Raw genomic sequence first — 21,255 nt, 5'->3', positions numbered from 1 at the left:
GCAAAAAATCACAATTATTTCTAACTTGCTGAGTACTGCTCATTATGAATTTGTTCCACATAGTCAAACAACAAACCAGGAGTACTACAAAGCAGTTCTATGGTGCAGAATGCAGTTTGGAGAAAACAACCACAGAAGCGGGCCTCGGGGAATAGGCTGCATCAGGCGAACACAGTTGCATACTCTGCACTTTCCATTCAAAAATTTCTTGTGAATCACTCCATTACTGTGGTCCTTCATCTGCCATAATGGATTAAGCTCCCAGTGATCTTATCCCCTTCCCCTGACAGAATACAGACTTGCAACAACTCAGAAAATTATTCAAAATGCAACACAGTAACGAACAGCATTTTCAAAAGAATTGCCTATGAGGACTGCATCCAGAAAATGCAGGAGGCACTGGAGTCAGTGTATACAGTGTCAAGGAGACTAATCCAGAAGAGGTTCATCCAAATAGGCAATAAGCTTCATTTCCTAAATATTAGTTCAGTCCCCGAATTTTTTGCTTCATATGACTCTATTCTCACATATTTTTTAAGACAAAATGGCAACTGTCTGCAGACTGAAATGATATTGGGAAACAGGTAAAATGTGTGTGGAGGCTTCAGTTACTTCTTCTGTGCAATAGATCATCAGCCTGAAAATAACTAAGATACATCAGTAAAACAATTTGTCATTTTTACTGCTGGAATCAAGAACAATAAAAATTATACTTGGATGAAAAGTTACAGGTATTCATCTGTTGTCTGATTAGTAGATTTTCACTCTTTGGAAACCAATTAACTTCACAATTTCACTCAGAATGATAAGCCATACATGTGTATTTGTGGGTCCTTATGGATGCATGTATGTATCATCAATAGAAACAGGATCAGAGATAATAGAAATGTCGAAAAACACAGATATAAACCATTTATGGTTATTGCTCATTCACAATTCATCACAAATTTATTACTATGTATGACAAATAGTACATGCAGGAAACAAGTACCAGTGCAGCATTTCAGTGAAGGATATGATTTTCAAAATAAGCCACATACAAGACATTTTTTGGTAATAGTGGCATGAATAAAGGGGAAGGGTGGGGAAGAATATCATAAATTTTGGAATGAGTTGCTTCACTTTACACATACGAATGCTTATGGTTTTTTTTTTAAAAAAAGAATATTAAACCCATAACTACACCACTAACTCTGGGCTTTCCAAACTTTGATGGCGACACATTATGCGCATGCCAATAATATTCAATATCCCACCCAGAATTTTGTAATCACTTTTGTGTCCTGCCCTTTTTGTTCCATATCATTATGTTGGAGCAAAATGTGGTGATACTCAACTTCCTTTTTTTGGGATAAAAACATGTAAACAAAGCCAACCGGGCTAGCCGGGTAGGTAAAGTGCCTGCCTGGCAACCCAAAGGTTGCGGGTTTGATTCCCACCTCTGGCTGGATATCACGATGGTGCTGAACCAACCGGTTGGTTGGATATCCTGGCCACGATACACAAAGGAAGCAAGAAAAAAAAACTGGTTCCTTCGTGTATTGATCACATCATACGAAATAAATAAATAAATGTAAACAAAAGTAAAAGGAGACAGGGAAGATGTATGTTACTAGGCACCAAATTAACCAAGGCTAAGAAATCAAACAGATCAGTTGTTAACTTTCAAAAGTGTGTCTAGTGCTCACAGACAAGTATGAAACGTGTGAAGAAATAAATGTTATAAATTTATGTAAATAATCAATAATTGTACTTCAATTATATAAATATACACAGTGAAAGAAAAGGACACGACATGATACCAACTTTGGAAAGCTCTGTACTAAACTCCTAAATTTACCAGCAAAAATTTTTGAATATCTTTTAATGAAGTCATTTTCAAAATTATTTTATTACCAAATTAAAAATCAGTAATCATTATTAATCAATAAAAAAAACCAGTTATTTAAAAATAAAAGCTAGTAATATTTTTTATTGTCAGCGCAATGCTTGATCAAATGCGAAATGCTAAGGATCTCTTCAAGAGGTATCACTAAATTTTTACATAGAAAATATGCAAAATTCTAGTAGCAATTTATCATTAGTTGGGGGATTTAAAAATGATGGCATCCCCCTTCTAACGATTCCATAAATTCCATGAAAGAAATAAGTACTATAGATTAAAAAATATACAATGAAATAATTAGCATACCACAGGGACATAGGCACCATAAGTTCCCCAAGTCATTGGGTTTGGGACAACTGCAGACAGAGGTGTCCAGTTTGCTCCTCCTGTTTTTACAGAAGATTTTGGAGATCCCCACTGGTGGGTACTCGTTCTGTAATATAAAGGAAGGAAGAAATCAATTTATATTGGTGAATTTAAAGGTATACACATATGCACACAGAATGGTTATAATTAATGTGTAACTCAAACCATGAAATACAGATAGATGGTGCTTATACAAAGTCCCAAAAACTGACACCACGGTGGCTTGATGCTGCATAAAGTAAACCTTGCAATAAGACTAATGACACATCTACATCTTAGATGTATTAAAGCATATATGATCATAGTATCAAGTTAATTTTTGAAAGAACAGATAAATCAAAGGGAAAAAAATTTACTCAGAGATAAAGGATCATCTTTAATTCAATGTATCATTTTTCTATGCCCCACCTAACTCAATACATTTCATCTAGCACTTAAGTGTTTGTATGCCATTCAAGTAAAATTCTTGTAGTTGAGAGGCCAACAATCTCTTTGTGCTACTCAAAGTTCCTCGCTAGAGTCATAGTTGTTGCCCCGGAGATGTTTCTATTGGGGGGGGGGGGGATGTTGAGGCTAAATCTAGCCTATAGGGAAGATGTGGAAGTTTTTAGCAACAAAATTCTTGCAGTGAGGTTGCACATTGTTGTGTTGAAGCAAAATTGCTGTGTTTATAGGCATTACTTATTTGATTCTTCTTTTTTTCTTTCTTTCTTTTTTTTTTTTTTTTTCCAGCTTGTGTACTGGGCTGAATTGACCAATTGCTTTTTTCAAAAATTTGGTATCCATATTTTGCTTGCATCCATAGTCCCAAAAATGTCAACATCTCTTTGCTTGCTAATGCTTCAGTTTTTATTTTTTATTTATTATTTTTATTTTTTTGGACATGGAAATGTTTCATGGTGAAGTTCCTTGAACTGCACTTGTTTTATAGACCATAGGTGGTGATTCCAGGATTCATTTCCAGTATCAACAATGTTTAGAAATGCATACCTTTCATGTTTAAAACATGAACAAAAGTTGACAAACTTCCACTAGTATTTTAACCACATGTTCAAAACAAAAATGCTTGCATTCAAAAGAGTGCAACTTGTAAACAAACAACTGCACAAAAATAGTACTCTGCACATATTAACCAGAAACTATTAACTGCATGGAAAACTAAGAAGCATTACTCTTTAATACACCCTTGTAAAGGTCAACCTGGGATACTGCAAATGAAAGTTCTTTTTTTGTTGGTAAAACTCTTATTAAAACAGTGATCCCTTGCCTTGGCTTCACAAGCAATTTTCTTGTACTTTTGTATTGTCTAGACACTGTCTACTTTAAATTTTGTCTGTGGATGATATGTCACCTATTGGTAATTAAAGTGATGCACTAATTATAGCCACCTTATATACATGTTGCATTCAAAGTCCAAATTAGCATTAGCATTAGTAGAGGCATATGATGCAAGAAAGCAAGCTTATTCAGCATCAGCCAAAAAAAAAAAAAAAAAAAACCCCACTCCCATTTCACCCATCTGTTCGTTCCAAATACCTGTCCAGTTCAGCTTTAAATTTGTTTAGGCTATCAACTTCTACAACAAGTGATGGAAGTCGGTTCCACCAACCAACCACCCGCTGGCCAAAGGCAAATTTCCGCACATCTATCCGACATCCGTCCTTCCTCAATTTGAATTTATGCCCTCTGAGGTGATTATTCTGAGCAAGATGAAGAATCCCATTGGCATTGAGCATGCTCAAACCATTCAAAGCCTTAAATGAGATGTAACTGATAGTCATTTTTAATATACAAGATTTATATACTGGCCACAGTCAGAAACAAGTTTTATTAATAAGTAATTTGGACATCAGCTAGTCGGTACTGACTAATGGATGGGTAATTTTTTTTTATATATATATAAAAAAATGAAATTTTTTTATTATCAATTTTATCAATTTATAAATATGACTTGCAGAAGTCTAGCAACTTTTTTTTTTTTAAAAAGACAACTGAAATGTTTTAGACATGTTAAAATGCCACAGTGGAAATTAAATGATACATTTAATAACTGAAAATAATTATTATTCTTTTTTGTAAAAAGAGAATATCCACAAAGAATACCAGTAAAAAAAGTATTATTTTCCAAACATTTTTTAAAGTGGGATAGTGTGACTACAGTGCAAGCATAAAAAAAAGTGATACTAACTTATTGTGCTCTTTCTTGATGTTAGCTGAGATATTTCTGAACTAGTATTATGGACATTAATTTTGCAAAAAATTAGTGTCCATAATACCAGTTCAGAAATATGAAGTAATTTGCATAAAGAGGATAATAAAATGTAATAACAATAACCATTTTTGATTTTAACCAATTACAACAGTAATTACAGGTAGTTCCCAACTTTACAAGTTAATTCGTTCCTAGTGTGCGCTCCTGCAGAAGTGTAAAGCAAAAAAACTCTTAAAGCAGGAATTTATTTCCCATAGACATAATGTTAAAAAATAGGGGTTACGTTCTCAACAATGATTGATTTATCCAAAGAAATGAAAACATAGCCTGTAAAATCAAGCAAATTATAACTTCTTTATTGCTGCTAAGTACGGTACATGTACTAGTAACAATAATTCTCATCACGGCGACATGGCCAGGAGTTTTACATTATATATGTGATTAAATTGATAAAAATTAGTTACATGGTAAATTATGAGTTACACAAAATTAAACATGTAAAAATGAAATTATAATAATAGGAATATATAAAGAGGAACTGAACGTCGTAACCCAGTTTGGAGGAATTTATCCCAGTTCCACAGTTGTAATCCACTCAAGGAGCATGTGAGAGTATTTGTAGTTGGTAGCCATTTTCTGTAGGTTAACTTCAAGATGGAGCAGTACCTGAATTTTGGGGAGTGCCTGGGCAGGTAGGAACCAACTACACAATTTCAACCTATTGTATTTGAGGATTAGTGTGGGATCTGACCTCAAGGATGGCAGAGGATTGTGCCATTGACAGAAATCCCAGATGTTTGGGCCGTTTATCACTCCTGTGTACATTTTTACTGTAGTCATTAAACGCCTGCTGTAAATTAACCTCGGGAGCCTGGGTACATTTAGCTGCTCAGCCATATGAGTTGTTCTCAAATGAGGGGGTCGGCAATGCTTATTTGTGGCCCATTTCAGGATCCAGTATTCACACGAGAACACCGGTTTTTGAAGTGAGGGCGACGCAGATGCCCAAATTTCAGCAGTGTATAAAATAACCAGATAAACAGTGGTTTGAAGATATCTGATAGTGGTTGTGGCATTGTTGGAATAAAGTAAGTGTGTTGCTTCGCTCTCCAGCGTAAATCCAGTGCTTCCGGAGGTATTCTGTGTGAATGTTAAATTTCAGCTTCGGATCAAAATAGACACAGAGATCCTTATGGCAGGTAACCACTGGGATGAGAGTACCCAAAACTGATGGTTGAATTACTGTTGGTTGCCGTTTCAATGAGTAAATCATTATTGCAGATTTTGAAGGGTTAGGGTTTAACCCAAACATCTTCAAGTAAGTTGAAAGAGCAGTCAAGTTCTCTGTGCTTGAAGACGTAACTGCCATTGGGTTTCCAGATGGTGGGATTAAGGTAAGAAACTTTATATTGTCGGCATATATTAGAGCATCAAATCACAGGGACTCATGAAAGGAATTAGAATGGCTGAGAAAAAAGACCAGACAGGACACCACCTTGTGGGACTCCTGCATTGATTTTTCTTGTAAAGTGAGTCCTTCATTGTGAAGTGGACACTTCTATTCCTCAATAAGGCGGTGAAGAAAGCTAGTAGGTCTCCATTAATCCTGAAGAAGAATTGCAGAAGTCTGAGAAGGGCTGTGATGTCTAGGCTGTCGAAAGCAGCTTCAATATCGGCGTACACAATAGCTAATTCAGATTTAGTTTGTGTCTGTGCGGCCATAAGGTTTGTTATGGTGGATCTACTTGCAACTGCAAAATGGAACTGTTTCGGCTTCTGTGGCATCAACTGTTTGTTTAATGCTGGAAGGAGTACCTTTTCAAGAAGTTTGAGGAGGGTGGAAGAAGTTGAGATTGGTCCGAAATCTTTTAGGCTTGTTGGCACTTTAACCTTAGGCAGTGGACTCAGAGTATTCATTCCACTGAGCAGGAAAACTTGTGTGGAAAGAAGAGTTGTAGATTGAAAGCAATGCATCTAGGATGTAGGGGGCTAAGGCACTTAATTATGAAATAATGGTAGTGGCATATGATGCAAGAAAGCAAGTGTATGAGCTTATGCAGCATCAGCCAAAAAAAAAAAAAAAAATCACACCATTCCCTCCAAATGCCTGTCCAGTTCCTCCTTAAATTTATTTAACCTATCAACTTCCACAACGACAGATGGAAGTTTGTTCCAGCAATTAACCACGCTGGCTAAAGGCAAATTTCCGCACATCTATTCTACATCTGTCTTTTCTTAATTTGAATTTATGCCCCCTTAAGTTCGTAATCTGAACAAGTGGAAGGATCCCATCAGAATTCAGCGTGCTCAACCCATCAAGGCCTTATACACCTCAATCAGATCACCGCGCAGGTGCCTAGTCTCCAGCCACTGCAATTTGTAGAACTTAAGCCTTCATTCCCCTCACCAATCAGATTCATCCCCCTTCCTTTTAGAGTTTATATAAGTAAAGAAATCCTTGCTGTTTTTCTTAGCCTCTTTTGCCAAGCATTTCTCGTAATCTGCTTTCGCCTGCCTAATCTCCTTTGTGACCTGAAAACAGACTAGCTTATATCTGCCATAGACTTCTGAGTCACTTGATAATTTATATGCATCCCATGCATTTTTATTCTCTGTTACGAGTCTCATTAGTTCATTTGATAACCATTTAGGCCTAAACCTTGAACAATATTTCTTAATAGGTATGAAACTTTTAGTAGCATCCACGATTAATTCCTTGAATGCTTCCTACTTAGAATTTACTGTTGGTAACATCGTCAGTTGATCCCACTGTACTCACCTTTACGGAAGCAAAAACCCTTTCCTTTACCTCTGATGGTAATTAAATCTTTAAGTAAATCCCACATCAGTACACTGTGATCACTGCCACCTAGTGGTTCCTTTATCTGCAAATTCTTAATACACGAATGATCACTGCTGATAATCAGACCAAGAGTATTACTCTCTCTGGTTGCTTCTCGAACATGCTGCTGCAGAAAACAATCATCCAATAAATCCACAAAAGTCTGACTAGTGTGTGAGTGACCAACCCACAAGTTCCAGTCAATATCTGGAAGGTTAAAATCCCCCATTATAAGACATTCTAATTTATTAGCCCACTATTTCTCTGTACAATTGTTCATTGTACTCATTCAAGTCATTAGGCCTATAACACACTCCTACTCTTATTTTTGCTTTCGCAGTGCTTATGTCACACCAAACTGACTCAGTGTACTGTTAATCATCTATATCAACTATATCAACTGGGTGCACTGGGTGTTAATCATCTATATCAACTGGGTGCACTGGGTGTTAATCATCTATATCAACTCGGTGCACTTCTTTTGATTTTATGTTTTTCTTAATTAACAGCATAACACCTCCTCCCTTCCTATTCTGTCTATCCTTTCTGTACACATTGTACTCCCCATATTCCAGTTCTGCATTCATTATATCTGTGTGACACCACGTCTCTGCTATCCCAACAATATCCACCTTTGATGTCTTGACCAACACTTCAAATTCATCAAATTTATTTACTATACTTCTAGCATTGGTATACATGCACCTATTCCTATTCTTAGTTACCCTAACACATCCCATATACCCACCTATTTCACGATGACTGCCATCCGTTCCTGAAACCCCCAACACCCCTCACTCCAGGTCATTACTTATTCTAATAGAAGTTGTGCAAGAATCATCTTCACCTCTGCCTGCGGCTACTGTTAAACTATTTGTCCTTGTATCCCGCAAGCTAGTAGTTTTCCGACCTACCTAACACTGCCTCGATAGCATCAGCAAATATTCTTGCGCCCTTTCTATTTAAGGGTATCCCATACCATCCCTGTAGAAGCAGTCTCTCCTGTTAACAAGTACAGACCAGATACAAATAGTAGTAGTAGTGGCATGCGATGCAAGAAAGCAAGTGTATGAGCTTATGCATAAGCAAGCTTATGCAGCATCAGCCAAAAAAAAAAAAAAACACACACACCATTCCCTCCAAATGGCTGTCCAGTTCCTCCTTAAACTTATTCAACCTATCAACTTCCACAACGACAGATGGAAGTTTCTTCCAGCAATTAACCACCCCCTGCTAAAGGCAAATTTCCACACATCTATTCTACATCTGTCCTTTCTTAATTTGAATTTATGCCCCCTTAGGTTCGTAATCTGAACAAGTGGAAGGATCCCATCAGAATTTAGCATGCTCAACCCATTCAAGGCTTTATACACCTCAATCAGATCACTGTGCAGGTGCCTAGTCTCCAGCCACTGCAATTTCCAGAACTTAAGCCTCTCTTGTAAGAGGATCCCTTCATTCCCCTCACCAATCTTGTTGCTCTTCTCTGTACACGCTCAAGCAAATCTACATCCTTCCTAAAATGAGGCCTCCAGACCTGTACGCAGTACTCAAGGCATGGCCTGACCATTGCCTTATACAGAGGGACAATCACCTCCTTTTCCCTGCTAGCAAAATTCCTATATATCATTGACAAAACCCCATGACTTGCCTGGCAGCCTATCTGCATTGCTCAGAAAACTTCATATCTGACTGCACAATTACCCCCAGGTCTTTTTCATTTTCTACCACCTTAAGTGTAGTACCACACAGTTGGTACGTTTCTCTGGAGTTACTTCTACCCATATGCAGTACTTTGCATTTGTCAAGGTTAAACTTCAGTTGCCACTTCTTAGCCCATCTGCCCAAATCATCTAGATCCTGTTGCAGTAGCACACTGCCATTACTGTCAGTAACAACCCTGGCAACCTTTGTATCATCTGCAAACTTCGACATTAAGCCTGATATACCTTCATCAATATCATTGATAAATATACAAAACAACAGTGGACCCAACACCGAATCCTGTGGGACTCCACTAATAAAATTAGTCCACGAAGAGCAGCACTCATTGTAATCAACCCTCTGTCTTCTCCCACTTAACCATCCTTTTATCCATTGTAGCAATTTACCCTTAATACCATTCTGCTCCAATTTGTACAATAGTCTTCCATGCGCAACAGTGTCAAAAGCTTTCCTGAAATCCAAATATATGATATCAAAATTATTTTTGCATTCAGTTCTTTTGTAACCACATCATAATATCCTATCAAATTTGTCAGACAAGACTTTCCCTTAACAAACCCATGCTGTGTCTGAATTATTGCTGCAGCCTTGTCTAGATTATCCTGCAATGCATCTTTTACCAGTGACTCCATTATTTTACCAGGAACAGAAGTTAAACTAACTGGTCTGTAATTACTAGTGTCACCCTTCGATTCCCCTTTGTGAATTGGGGATACATTTTCACATCTCCAGTCCGTGGGAACCTCCCCTGAGTCCAAGGATGCTCTCATAATTATGGCCAAGGGTTTGCCTAGTTGCTTTGTTGCCTCCTTTAATATAACTGGATAGATCCCATCCACCCCAGGTGCTTTTCTTATGTTTAACTTCAACAATTTCTCCTCCACTTTGCTCCAAATGAAGTATCTTATCTCGGCCTGCAGTACTAGATGGACGCAGGGAGTTAATAGCATATATCAGTTGCTGTCTTGTGATGGAAATTATGGAAAGGTCATCAGTAGGAGCAAGTTGCGTTTTGGAGAGGAATTTCAGCAGAAGCTGAATTGGCTTTGAATCTTGAAACCTAGTCCATCCAGTTATCTAGATCAAGATTTGAATTAATGAGACTGTCTGGATGAGTATGGTGCCTTTCCTTTAGACAAGGTAGCATCGGTGTGTCTCTTTATTGCTGCCTTGAGTCTGTTGAAAATAGCTCTTGCTCTGGAGTATAGGATTCGATCTTGGATTTTGCCAGAGCTTTTCCACTGCCTGTGAAGGTACTGCTTGTTGTGGAAACTGCGCGCTAGATCTTTTGTCCACCAAGCTCTAGGCCTTGAAGAAATGTATGGTTTTGGCTGATGCATAGAGGGTGACTGTATTTATCCATCTTGTGATTAGATCAACTGCGAGAATTGGGTCACATCCATCAAGCACATGCCATGGAATAGACTGTGCTGCCTCGAGGCACTTTTTGGGATCCAGAAAAGTCGGAGAAAATATGATTTTCTTTTCTACAGTATTATGGCAATTGAAGCTGGGCATAGGCAGAACAAGAAGAAATGCAATTGGGTCGTGATCTGATTTGAAGGATGTTTCTGGTGGAATGTCGACTCTGCAAATTCCAGAACATAGAATCAAGTTGAGGCAATTGGTGCCTCTTGTTGGCTCCTCATTGATAATCGTAAACTTTAAGGGACAGAGATTGTTCATTAGTCGCTGAAGGAGAGGGCTGAGATGAGGTGGAAGGTTAAAATCGCCGCAGAGAATGTGAGTAGCAGAAGGGTGTAGCTTACTCATTATCCAGCCGGTAGTATCGTCAATTGTTGCAATATCTGGAGCTGGGGGTATGTAGATTGCTGCCAAATCAATTAAACAGGCATTAAACTTCAGTCATGAGTATTGCTTAATAAAATAAGGAGTTGCTAGATGTGACATGCACAAATTTCAGGTTGGAATCTTTGACGAAGATGGCAACACTGCCGCTTCTAGATTGAGATCATGATGTGAAGAACAATGAAAATCCAGCGGCCGGAGCACAGGCTATTGACTCCTGGTCAGGTTCAAGCAATGTTTCTGATAGACAAATTATATCCATGATATTGGACAACAAGAGTTGTTCAAGAGTTTCAAGCTTATTTTGGAGGTTATAATAATAAAGAAATTATTTATGACTTACAAATGTTAAAGAATGTTTGAATAAACATTCTTTAACATTTATAAGTCATATCATCATCATCGACTAAATGCACACTCGTTGATCACTCATTATTGGCTCGGCACTCATTGGTTTGTTGGAGTAGTCTTCTTCAGAAATTCTTCAAGAGTCGTTTGTTTCCAAAATAGTTTTCTCTTTTCTTTATAAATTTCAATAGCATGCATAAGCATTTTTTAACAGAACGCACAAATTGCAACTAACACGATTTGCGCAGAGTAACAAGTTTATGAAGCTTAAAAACAAAAGGAATGAAGAGAATATTCTGAAAATTTGTTTTTTATACGATTGAAGATTTCAGTAAAGGAGAAACACATTTCACTATAATAACGCAAAAAAACCACACAATTCCAGCTATTGGTATTTTCGCAAATGCAATAACATTGAGTTTACTATAAGTTTATAATTGCTTGCAGTAACAGAAAAGCCCAATAAACCAGAAAGTACAAATTGTTTTTATTGTTTTATGGTAGTGACCTCCAGAAATGAGCTTTAGAAAAATATCACAAAGCCGTTCAAAATTGGTTCTTATAACAGAAGATATGATAATGATGAAAGTGTAGTGTATTTTAATGATTTGAATTGGTAACTAATGCAACTTATACTATAAAAACGACCTTTCAGAGAGTTATATAGCAAAAATTTCAACTTCTGAGGTCGTGGAACGAATTACCAAAAAACAGTGTTATTGGGTTCACGTTATGATATTTTCATATGATGGTGTCTCTGGAATGGATTAATATAGTAAAGCGGGGTACAATGTATTGTATAGCTATGCACATGGTTTGAAATGCAATATTTATGAATGTTTAACACACTTTTTTTTCTTTTTCTTTTTTGCAATTAATGTTCATATTTTCGATTCTGTTGATAATTGAAAAGAAAAAAAAAAACCCTTAAACCCGGGAACTCTTAAAGCAGGAACTGCCTGTACAGAAAAAAATTTTACTGATGGCACAACAATTAAAATAAAGTGTAAATAACAGTCTTATTTGTTGGGCAAGGCTAATATTCTGATGCAACACACAGGAACAGGCACATAAAATAAGGATGTCCAAAAGAACTTTAACAGCTCAATAGCAAACAACATGGATAAACAAGTTAAAATTTATGAACAAACCTTTTGAACACCAATAACAGACATACATAAATACCAAAAGAGAAACAAACAGCACCATAATCCACTCCCTATAGTATAATTCACTATAGGGTAGCAACCTAAATCTGAAGTGAGCACCATCACAATATCTAATGAAAGCAACATAGCAGCTACAAAACCTATGTAATAAAATAAAACTCCTTCCAATATTGTGACTTCCTGCTGTATATTTTCTCAGGGATTCTTGACAAATGTTTCCCACCAAATGACCTATTGACAAATGACAAATATCAGGCCATTTTGGTTGGAAACTGACCTATGTTCTAAACTAAATCTAGAGGAAAGAAAAACTACTACACTGTAACAGAATGATCCCTCCTAAAGCTCTGTGAAAAGTTAGTCAGCCATAACACTACAGTGCTTTGCTATAGACCCCTTCCACTACCCCCCACTTATATATCGTAATTCTATCGAGATTGACCCAAATGTTCCAAATACGCTATTCAAAAGTCAGCCTGTCATAAATAAGAAATGACTAGATACAGTATTCTTCATAGATAGTAAGATATCAAAATTCAGCCCTGAAACCATACTACAAATTCATTTAGTGTTTAAATGCTCAACTCTAAATTTACACACAGGAAAGCATTGATACCAACAAACTGTAACAAACCTGTTACAGTTTCATTTCTGTAACTGTAAGTAATCATTCATTGCTTACAGTTACAGAAACAAAATAATAAAATAAAAACAAACACAAATGTTCAACAAGATAAGAATGGTATAACAGTTAATGATCCTGCTCAGGTTGCTGACAAACTGAATACATATTTTACATCCAACATCACATGAGGAATTTTTTGAGGATGTAAAAAATGTATTAGGTTACTGAGTTATAAACGAGAAATAAGTTATTTTGTAATAACTAAAAAGGAGGTGGAAGGGAAATTACTAAATTACTCAAGCTAAAGGTAAATGAGGAACCTACAGCTTATGGGATCTATCTAATTATATTAAAAGCAGGAGCAAAAGAGGTAAGTAAACCATTGGTTGACCACAACTATGGGAGTATCTGAGAGAGTTTGGGGGGGGGGAGTCTGCACAGATTGGAATTTCTCCCCATTCCATGGGGGGGGTGATCAAAGGGTAAAGTAATTAAAAACATGTAAGCTTGACTTCTGTTCCAGAAATAATGGAATTACTGGTTCATCTAGACAGCAATGCAGTTACATGGCAATCACAGCATGGATTTGTTATGGAAAAACCTTGTCTGACCAATTTGATCAGATACTATGACACAGTAATACAAGAACTAGATGTAAAAAGTAATTTTAACATCATACACTCAGACTGCAGAAGCGTTTTTGGTACTGAACTACAAGAAAGACTGCTGTATAAGTTGGAGCAGTTGTGGCATCAAGGGCAAGTTACGACTATGGATAAAGGGATGGTTGAGTGGGAGAAGACTGGTTTTCAATGACCACTCCTCTTCTTGGACAAATGTTATTAGTGGATTTCCCTAGGGTTCAGTGCAAGGCCCATTGTCATTTCCAATATTTATTAATTGTCGTTTTCAATATTCATTAATAATAAGTCTTAATATCTAAGATTGACATTACACAAAGATTATAATTATACAATAAAATTATAAAAAGGTTGGGTTGGCAGTGGTTGGTAACAGTAAAGTGTAGCTTACTTCAACAAGAGCTAGAAAAATTATGTAGATGGATTGAGAAGTGGCAATTGAAGTTTTAACATTGACAAATGCAAGATATTGCACATAGGACAGTAATCTAAAAATAACATACCAACGGTGCCACACTCAAGATAGTAGAGAATGAATAAGACCTGGAGGATAACTGTTCAGTCAGACATGAATTTTTTTTGAGTACTGCAGACAGGCAGCCAGGATAACTCACGGGGTTTGCCAATGATATACAGGAATTTTTCCAGCAGTGACAAAGGCCAAAGCTTGAGTATTGCATGCAGATCTGGAAGTCTTATTTTAGGAAGGATGTCGATCAGTTGGAACTACTGCAGAAAAGAGCGAAAAAATTAGTGAGGGGAACAAAAGGGTACTCTTACCAAGAAAGAGTTCAACAAGTACAGTTGCAGAAAGAGTCCTGCAAATGTAGCATCTGAAAACTAGGCACCTGTGAGAGCTGAATGAGGTGATGGATTGAATAAGCAGAATGTTGATTGCCTCCTTCCTCTTCTCAGACAACATGCATAAGGAGCCATAAATTTAAACTGGGGAAGGACTGTGCAGGATAGATGTGTGGAAATTTTCTTTCAGTCAGAGGTTAGTTGATTGTTGGAATAAACTTCCATCTGGTGTTGTGGAAGTGGGTATTTTGAATAAATATAAAGAGGAATTAGCCAGTTGATGTGGTTTTTTTTTTGGTTGATGTATAAGCTTGCTTTCTGGCATCATTTCCCAATACTCAGATAATGCAAGAGTTGGAATTTGGTGGTTTTCTCCATTACTTTGACTAGATATGTGAAAATTTTCATGCAGGAGAAAACCTCAGTGAATAAAAAGGCAATACAAAATGAGTTGGCCATGGAGCACATATTTTAAGAACAAGTGAAGAAACTTGTCCAGAAACTTCTTGGCATCGAGGCTATTCAGGATTTTTCTGTCTGTTGGAAGGCTAAGGGAAAAACTGAATAGTGTGTTCACAGTATAACACGAGATTTACTAAGATCATTAATGCAAGAGGTGGAGAAAAAGTAAGATGCTTTCCAGCTTAATCTTTAGATAAAGAGAGAGAGAGCCATCAGGATGTAATAAAAATGGCATTATGGAATGGACAAAAGTTAGGATTAAGCAGTCAGAATAGCCCTAGAAAGACACTAGGACTATCATTTGGAGAACAGAAAGCCAGGTAGATCATTCCATTTGGCACTGTTGTGCCTGGACCTTTGAGAGAATCTTTTTGTGTAAAACCGCATATTTTTTAAGAAATAATTTAAATTGTTTATTAAAAATGTGGTCACTACACATCCAGAATTATTAGAATGTACACATTTTCACAAGACTACATCCAATTGCACATATCTTCCAACTTAAAAAAAAAAAAAAAACACAAACAAACAAACCTTTTTAATGGACATCTGGTTGTGGCTGGAATACTCTGAACCCAAGTTTAGCCATTGTCCAAGCAGTGTTTATTAGTTAATGATAATTAATATCTGTTAGGGTACAGCAGGTAACTTATGCATGTCATCATAAAATGCAATGAATTGTATTCTAAAGTTCCCTGCTTCATTTATTTATTTTTAATGATCTTCTACATTGTAACTGACTAATGCGAAATCTATTTCATGATCAGGTTGAAGTTGACTGTAGTGGCCCCTTCCAACTTATGCAAATCAATTAGCACAGCACAGTCACATAGGTCAACAAATATATCTTTTTCTGTAGTTAGTTTCTGAAAGTGTATGGGCTCTGAGTGCTTTCTGATAGGGACTGGCTCTGGGAAGAGTTTCTTCATGAAAAACATATATACATACTCCAGAAAAAGGCTAAAGTAACCTAATTTTCTTTCACAAGCAATTTCTCTTTAAGCTGTAAAACACTAACATATTTAAACTAACCTAACTTTCTTTGGACAACAAACATCATTACTCAATAACCAGTAAAGTGATGACACGCTAAACTACACTTGGGTCATTAATACTACTTAGAAAAAAATAAAATAAAATAAATAATAATAATTAAAAAATAAGCATTTAAATTAAAGTTAAATCTTTATTGCAAAAATCTCATACCTGTCAAAACATGTGACATGCAAAGTCCAGATATATTTTTTAAAATTTTATGTTGCAAATGTACCTAGCACATGGCTGCTCAGGCTTAACATGATGAATAGAGCTACATAACCTAACATCAGCTTTTAAGTATATATCATTAAATTTGGTTGGTCCGTAACTAATGAAGAAAAACAACACATCTGCATATTTTAAAAATATGCAAATTTGACTGAAAACAAACTTATTACAAAATGGAAGGCACACCTGTTTATTGGAAAAGTTGGCAGGCATGCTAAATTTTAAAATATAAAATAAATACTACAGAAATATATTTAAAAATTGAGGTAAATTTTTTATATAGATTAACATACAACTTAGAATGCAAGCTTTACAGCTCTGTTTTATTAACCATAATACAGGAATAAATCAGAAAGCTTTTAATTACACTAGCTATGCCAATCTTTATCCTTACTTCAGTGGTATCTTTGGACCATTAATGTCCAAATTATCAACTAGAGTTGCCAAACTGGAGTCAAGATCGCTTGTTATTAGTTTAGCTGTGCTTTGCAATGTCAGAGATTCTGTTTTTGTTGATGCTCCTAGATCTGATGGTGGTGGTAGTGGCGGCGGCGGCGATGATGATGATGAGGTAGGCTGTAACACCTCTCCATATGCATCAAATACTGAAAACAACAAATGCAACATAATATTTACAAGCATAATGCACAAAACTGGTATTCAGAACTGGGAATTAAAGTAAGTGTATGAAGCATCTCAAATAAAATTACACAAAATATACGTCTTACTGCTTTTTCAAATTACAACTAATTTTAAATAATTCTTTTCAATTTAAAAGTGAACTGCCAACCTACTTATTCTAAAGCCAGAAAGCATAAATTAAATCCTTAAGACCAGTGTTTCCCAACTGTTTTTCAGATATGGACCACTTTTATATCAGAGGTGGAAACCACAAACCACTTTTATAATTGAGGCCATAGACCACAAAAAATACTAAGTTATACATGTAAATATATTAATAATTGTAGTTTCAATACAATGATAGATACCTATACTTAATATATGTATGTGTACATTAGATTTAGATATGCCTATGACAGCCTAGTTATATTTCCCATCGCCGTTAATGCAGTTACCTACCACAAAAAAAAAAAAAAAAAAAAAACTTGCTGTCAAGTCCCATGGATCACCTTCATAAGTTATGCAGACCATAAGTTGGGAAATTCTGTTTTAGACCAGTGTTTAAATTTAATACACTTAGTCTGAAAACAGAGGAAAGCCATTTTAAGTCTGAAAAAAAGTGAGGTTTCCACAATCATCCAAAATACCTTTCACAGTAAGAGTGATTGGATGAATCAGCCTAAAAGTTGTTTGGTTTGATTTGGGTATTTATTAAGCAGTTCATGAGTTTTGAGGGTTTTTTTTTTTTTTTTTTTAATGAGTTCATTCTGATACATATGGTAGTATATGTGTAAATTGAAAAAACAAATATTAATAGCTTGTAAAAATTTGAAGATATCTGACACTTTAGCTTCAGATATCTTGAGTGTAGGTTATGCGTAGAAAACTACAAAAAAAAAAAAAAAAAAAAAAAAAAAAACTTGCTGTTGCTGTAAATTAGGCATTCAATCAGTATATGTTTGACTGAGGGAACTACATTGCAAGAGGTACATGTAGAAGGGTCATCTGCCTTTAACAAATAAATGAGTGTATTAAATAACACACCTATTCTAAGCAGTGCTAATATCACTACTTTTTGTACCTTCCATAGACTTGAAACTCAAGGTGTAATAATGGGCTTAATTCATAGTTTGTTGGAATTTTGTTCAGTTCAGGAAATTTGTCATTTTGAAAGGCAGTACAACTGAACTACTCTTTTGTAATCTGTATATGAAATTGTAAAATAGGTTTCTGAAGGGGGTTGCTGATTTGGCTGCCAATCAGCTAATTCATTCCCTTTTATTCCAGTATGGCTTTATATCCAACAAAAATGAATGTTGTACAGTTTGCTCTGTGAAAGGGCACAGAATATGTTGAATTCAACAGATAATCATATGAGAATGAATTGAAATGCCCTATAAGGTGAGGAGTAAACTCAGAGTCCATATGTATTATATTTCTAGTGTCATTTAGATTGAGCTGTTTCTAAATCTAGTTATATTGCTGCTAATTCTATGGCAAAGATGCTACATTCCATGGGAATCTGATGTGACATGGTTACTTAAGGAAGAGTTGCTGTCAACCCTACATATGACTTTTTTTTTTTTTTTTTTTTTTTATTGGTATAGTCTGAAAATTGGGAGTGATGGTAGTTGAACAGCTAAGGTAGGCAACATGCTTTTGCTCCATTTCAAAAAGGAAAGATCACAAAAGAGTATACATAGTCCATGGTGGTAGCAAGTGTTTTGATGATAACTCAGTTTGGTCAACATTCAATGCCAAGTCTTTTAAAGAGTCTCTTAACTTCAATGCCTAAAGGTCTGTTGCTATTCTGGCATACATTATACAGATTTTCCCAATGTCATGTAAACACTACTTTCCAAGTGGGATGGTACGACATGTTCTTCTTCCAGTCACATAGCTCCCTGAGGAGCTGTTGTGGCCACCAACAAATTTCCCCAACTGCACTGATCGTGTGCTATACGAGCAGCACTGCAAAGTGTCATACCCAGACGTTCACTGATCCCATCCGTCCACCTAGTTGCAGGTCTTCCTCTGAACCTCTTCCCCTCGGTTTTTCCTTCCATTATATTCTTCAACAAAGTTTTCCTTTCTTACTCTATGACCAAAAAACTTGAGTTTTCTTTTGTTGATGCTATGAAGAAGAATTTTAGGCCTGCCAATTTTATTCAATACCCACTCATTTGTTCTTCAATCCAAGTAAGAAATATGCAGTATTCTTCCGTAACACCACATTTCAAATGCCTCAATTTTCTTCCTGTCAACTCTTTTCAGATTCCATCTTTCACATCCATAAGTGGCAACTGGAAAAATTAACGAATCAATGATTCTCAGTTTCATCTTTAGGGGCAGATCATAATATCTCTCCATAATTTTATCAGATCAGCGACTAATGTTTTAGCAATTGCCTGTTGTCTCTTTACATCATTTGAGCAGTCACTATTTTTATTTATTCTTGAGTAATCAAGAATAAATAAATCTTAAGTAATCAAATTCATCAACTTCTTCGATATCTTGCCCATTAACCTTCAATTTACTGGAATCGAGATTATCACCAATCACCATAATTTTAGTTTTACACACATTCAGAAACAATCTTTTTTTCTTACTTACTTCAAAATACTCTCCTCAGAGTTTCTTTAAGATGATCCTTAGAATTACAAATTAGCACAGTATCATCTGCATAACGAAGGTTGTTTATCTTTAGTCCTCCAATTTTAATGCCAGTCTCTAAATCGTCCAAAGCTTCACGCATGATATCTTCGGCATAAAGATTAAAAAGGTGAGGTGACAAAATACAGCCCTGCCTGATACCATTACCTGTTGTGAAAAAGTCCGTGTTTCCCATGTTCATTCTCACAGTTCCTCCCTGTTCCTGGCACAGTAGCTTAATCAGCTGAATTATGTGGATTGGGAAATCCATAATAAGTCGTTTCCCATAGTTTCTCATGTTGAACACAATCAAATGCTTTTACATAATCTATAAAACACAAAACGACTGGAACATTGAATTCTTTGCATTTTTCAATAATCAGTTGTAGGCTTAAGATCTGATCTCTGGTTCCTCTACCCTTTTCTGAAACCTGCTTGTTCTTCTGGCATTTCTTCAAGTTTTCTTGAGATTCTTTCAATTTCAATATGATTTTAAGAAGAATCTTGCTAGCACAAGAAATTAGTCTAATAGTCCTGTTATTTGAGCAAACTTTCAGATCTTTTTTGGTAAGGGGATGAAAATTGATTTCTTCCAATCTGATGGTCACCATCCTGTTTCCTAAATTTTTACAATCATTTTATGAAAAACTCTGCACCCTTCACACCTGTAGCTTTAATTAATTCCACTGGGATTTCATCAATTCCAGGTGACTTGCCACATGTTAGTTCTCTGATGGCTTTTTCGACTTCTTCCTTCAGTGGAACTGGTTCATGATCACACTCTTGAAAATGGGGTGGCAGATCATTAGTGCCAGCAGGTGCTCGGAAGAGCTGCTCACAGTATTGTGTTCTCCTGTTAAAATTTCCCCTTTGGAGTCTTTCAATTTTGGAAAGAACTTTTGTCTTAAGGACTTAATTACATCATACATCTTTTTTAGTGTTGTTTCGTTTGTTGTGGTATTCGATTTCTTTACACTTTCAATTGATATAATCCTGTTTGTCCTGGCTTAAACAGAGCTTGATGACTTTGCTTAGTTCCTAATACTCTTCGTTTCCTTGTACACCCTGGGCTTTTACAGTTCTTCTCTGTTCAATAAGTTTAAAAGTGGCTTTTGTAATCCAAGGTTCTCTGATCTTTGATCTCTCTCTAATGTGTCTATTTGCTGAATCCTTAATAATGCTTTTTGTATTTTCCCACATTTCCTCAGGCAGCATATCATCATCTAGTTCTAATAAAGCTTGAAAACGATTCCTGTTTCAAGCATATAACTTGGAATATATTCTACATCCAATCATCTAGGGGGAAACCTTATTCATGATCTTTTTCAGCTTCAGCTTGAGAATGATGTGGAGTAGCTGATGATCACTGCCATAATCTGCTCCAGGAAGTGTTTTTGCTGTGATGACATGTACTTAGGTTTAAAAATATATTGCAGAGCTAGTGGTTTACATCTGATGTTCAAAGGTAGTTCACTGGATTCTACATAAAAACTCTGTACTGGAGACATGCAAAACGTTCCTGTGGTGAAATGTATCTGACCATCGGAGAGCACTTTCTTGGCAGAATCATAGACAGGGGCTCCACAGTACTTTGGACCAGATAAGAGTTCAATACAAATTGAGAATATATTGGTCAGCTCACCATGAGGTTGCTAACAGAACTAGAGAATGTTTAGTTTTTTGTTCAGATAACTCTGATTTGATGTATTATTTGTTCTGTGAGTGTCTAGTTGCATCAGTTTCAGAGCTTCCCTCATGACAGGTTATGACTAATAAAGTCCCAGTATGCATAAAGAAACAGGTAACTGCATGATAAGATTGTCAAGGTCAT

At 36.1% G+C, this 21,255-nt stretch overlaps 1 protein-coding gene across 6 annotated transcripts in view; it reads right to left on the bottom strand.

The window, feature by feature from the left end:
* Nucleotides 1-21,255, bottom strand: part of LOC150083636 (phosphatidylinositol-binding clathrin assembly protein LAP-like) — a 162,471-nt gene that overhangs the window by 8,396 nt on the left and 132,820 nt on the right. For 5 of the 6 annotated variants that reach the window (XM_090377403.1, XM_090377402.1, XM_090377400.1 and 2 more), the window contains 2 exons: nt 16,546-16,756; nt 2,192-2,318 (listed from right to left, as the gene is read on the bottom strand). In XM_090377403.1, the coding sequence (XP_090233529.1) occupies nt 2,192-2,318; nt 16,546-16,756 (338 nt within the window). Of the gene's footprint in view, nt 1-2,191; nt 2,319-16,518; nt 16,757-21,255 lie in introns of those variants that run through there. The other variant, XM_090377406.1, reaches the window with a different exon arrangement.

Source organism: Mastigoproctus giganteus, chromosome 7 (genome assembly GCF_048544385.1).
Source record: "Mastigoproctus giganteus isolate SK-2022 chromosome 7, ASM4854438v1, whole genome shotgun sequence".
NCBI classification, from domain to species: Eukaryota; Metazoa; Arthropoda; class Arachnida; order Uropygi; family Thelyphonidae; genus Mastigoproctus; species Mastigoproctus giganteus.
Note: the sequence above shows the minus strand (reverse complement) of the source record. Positions and strands in the feature narration are given on the sequence as shown.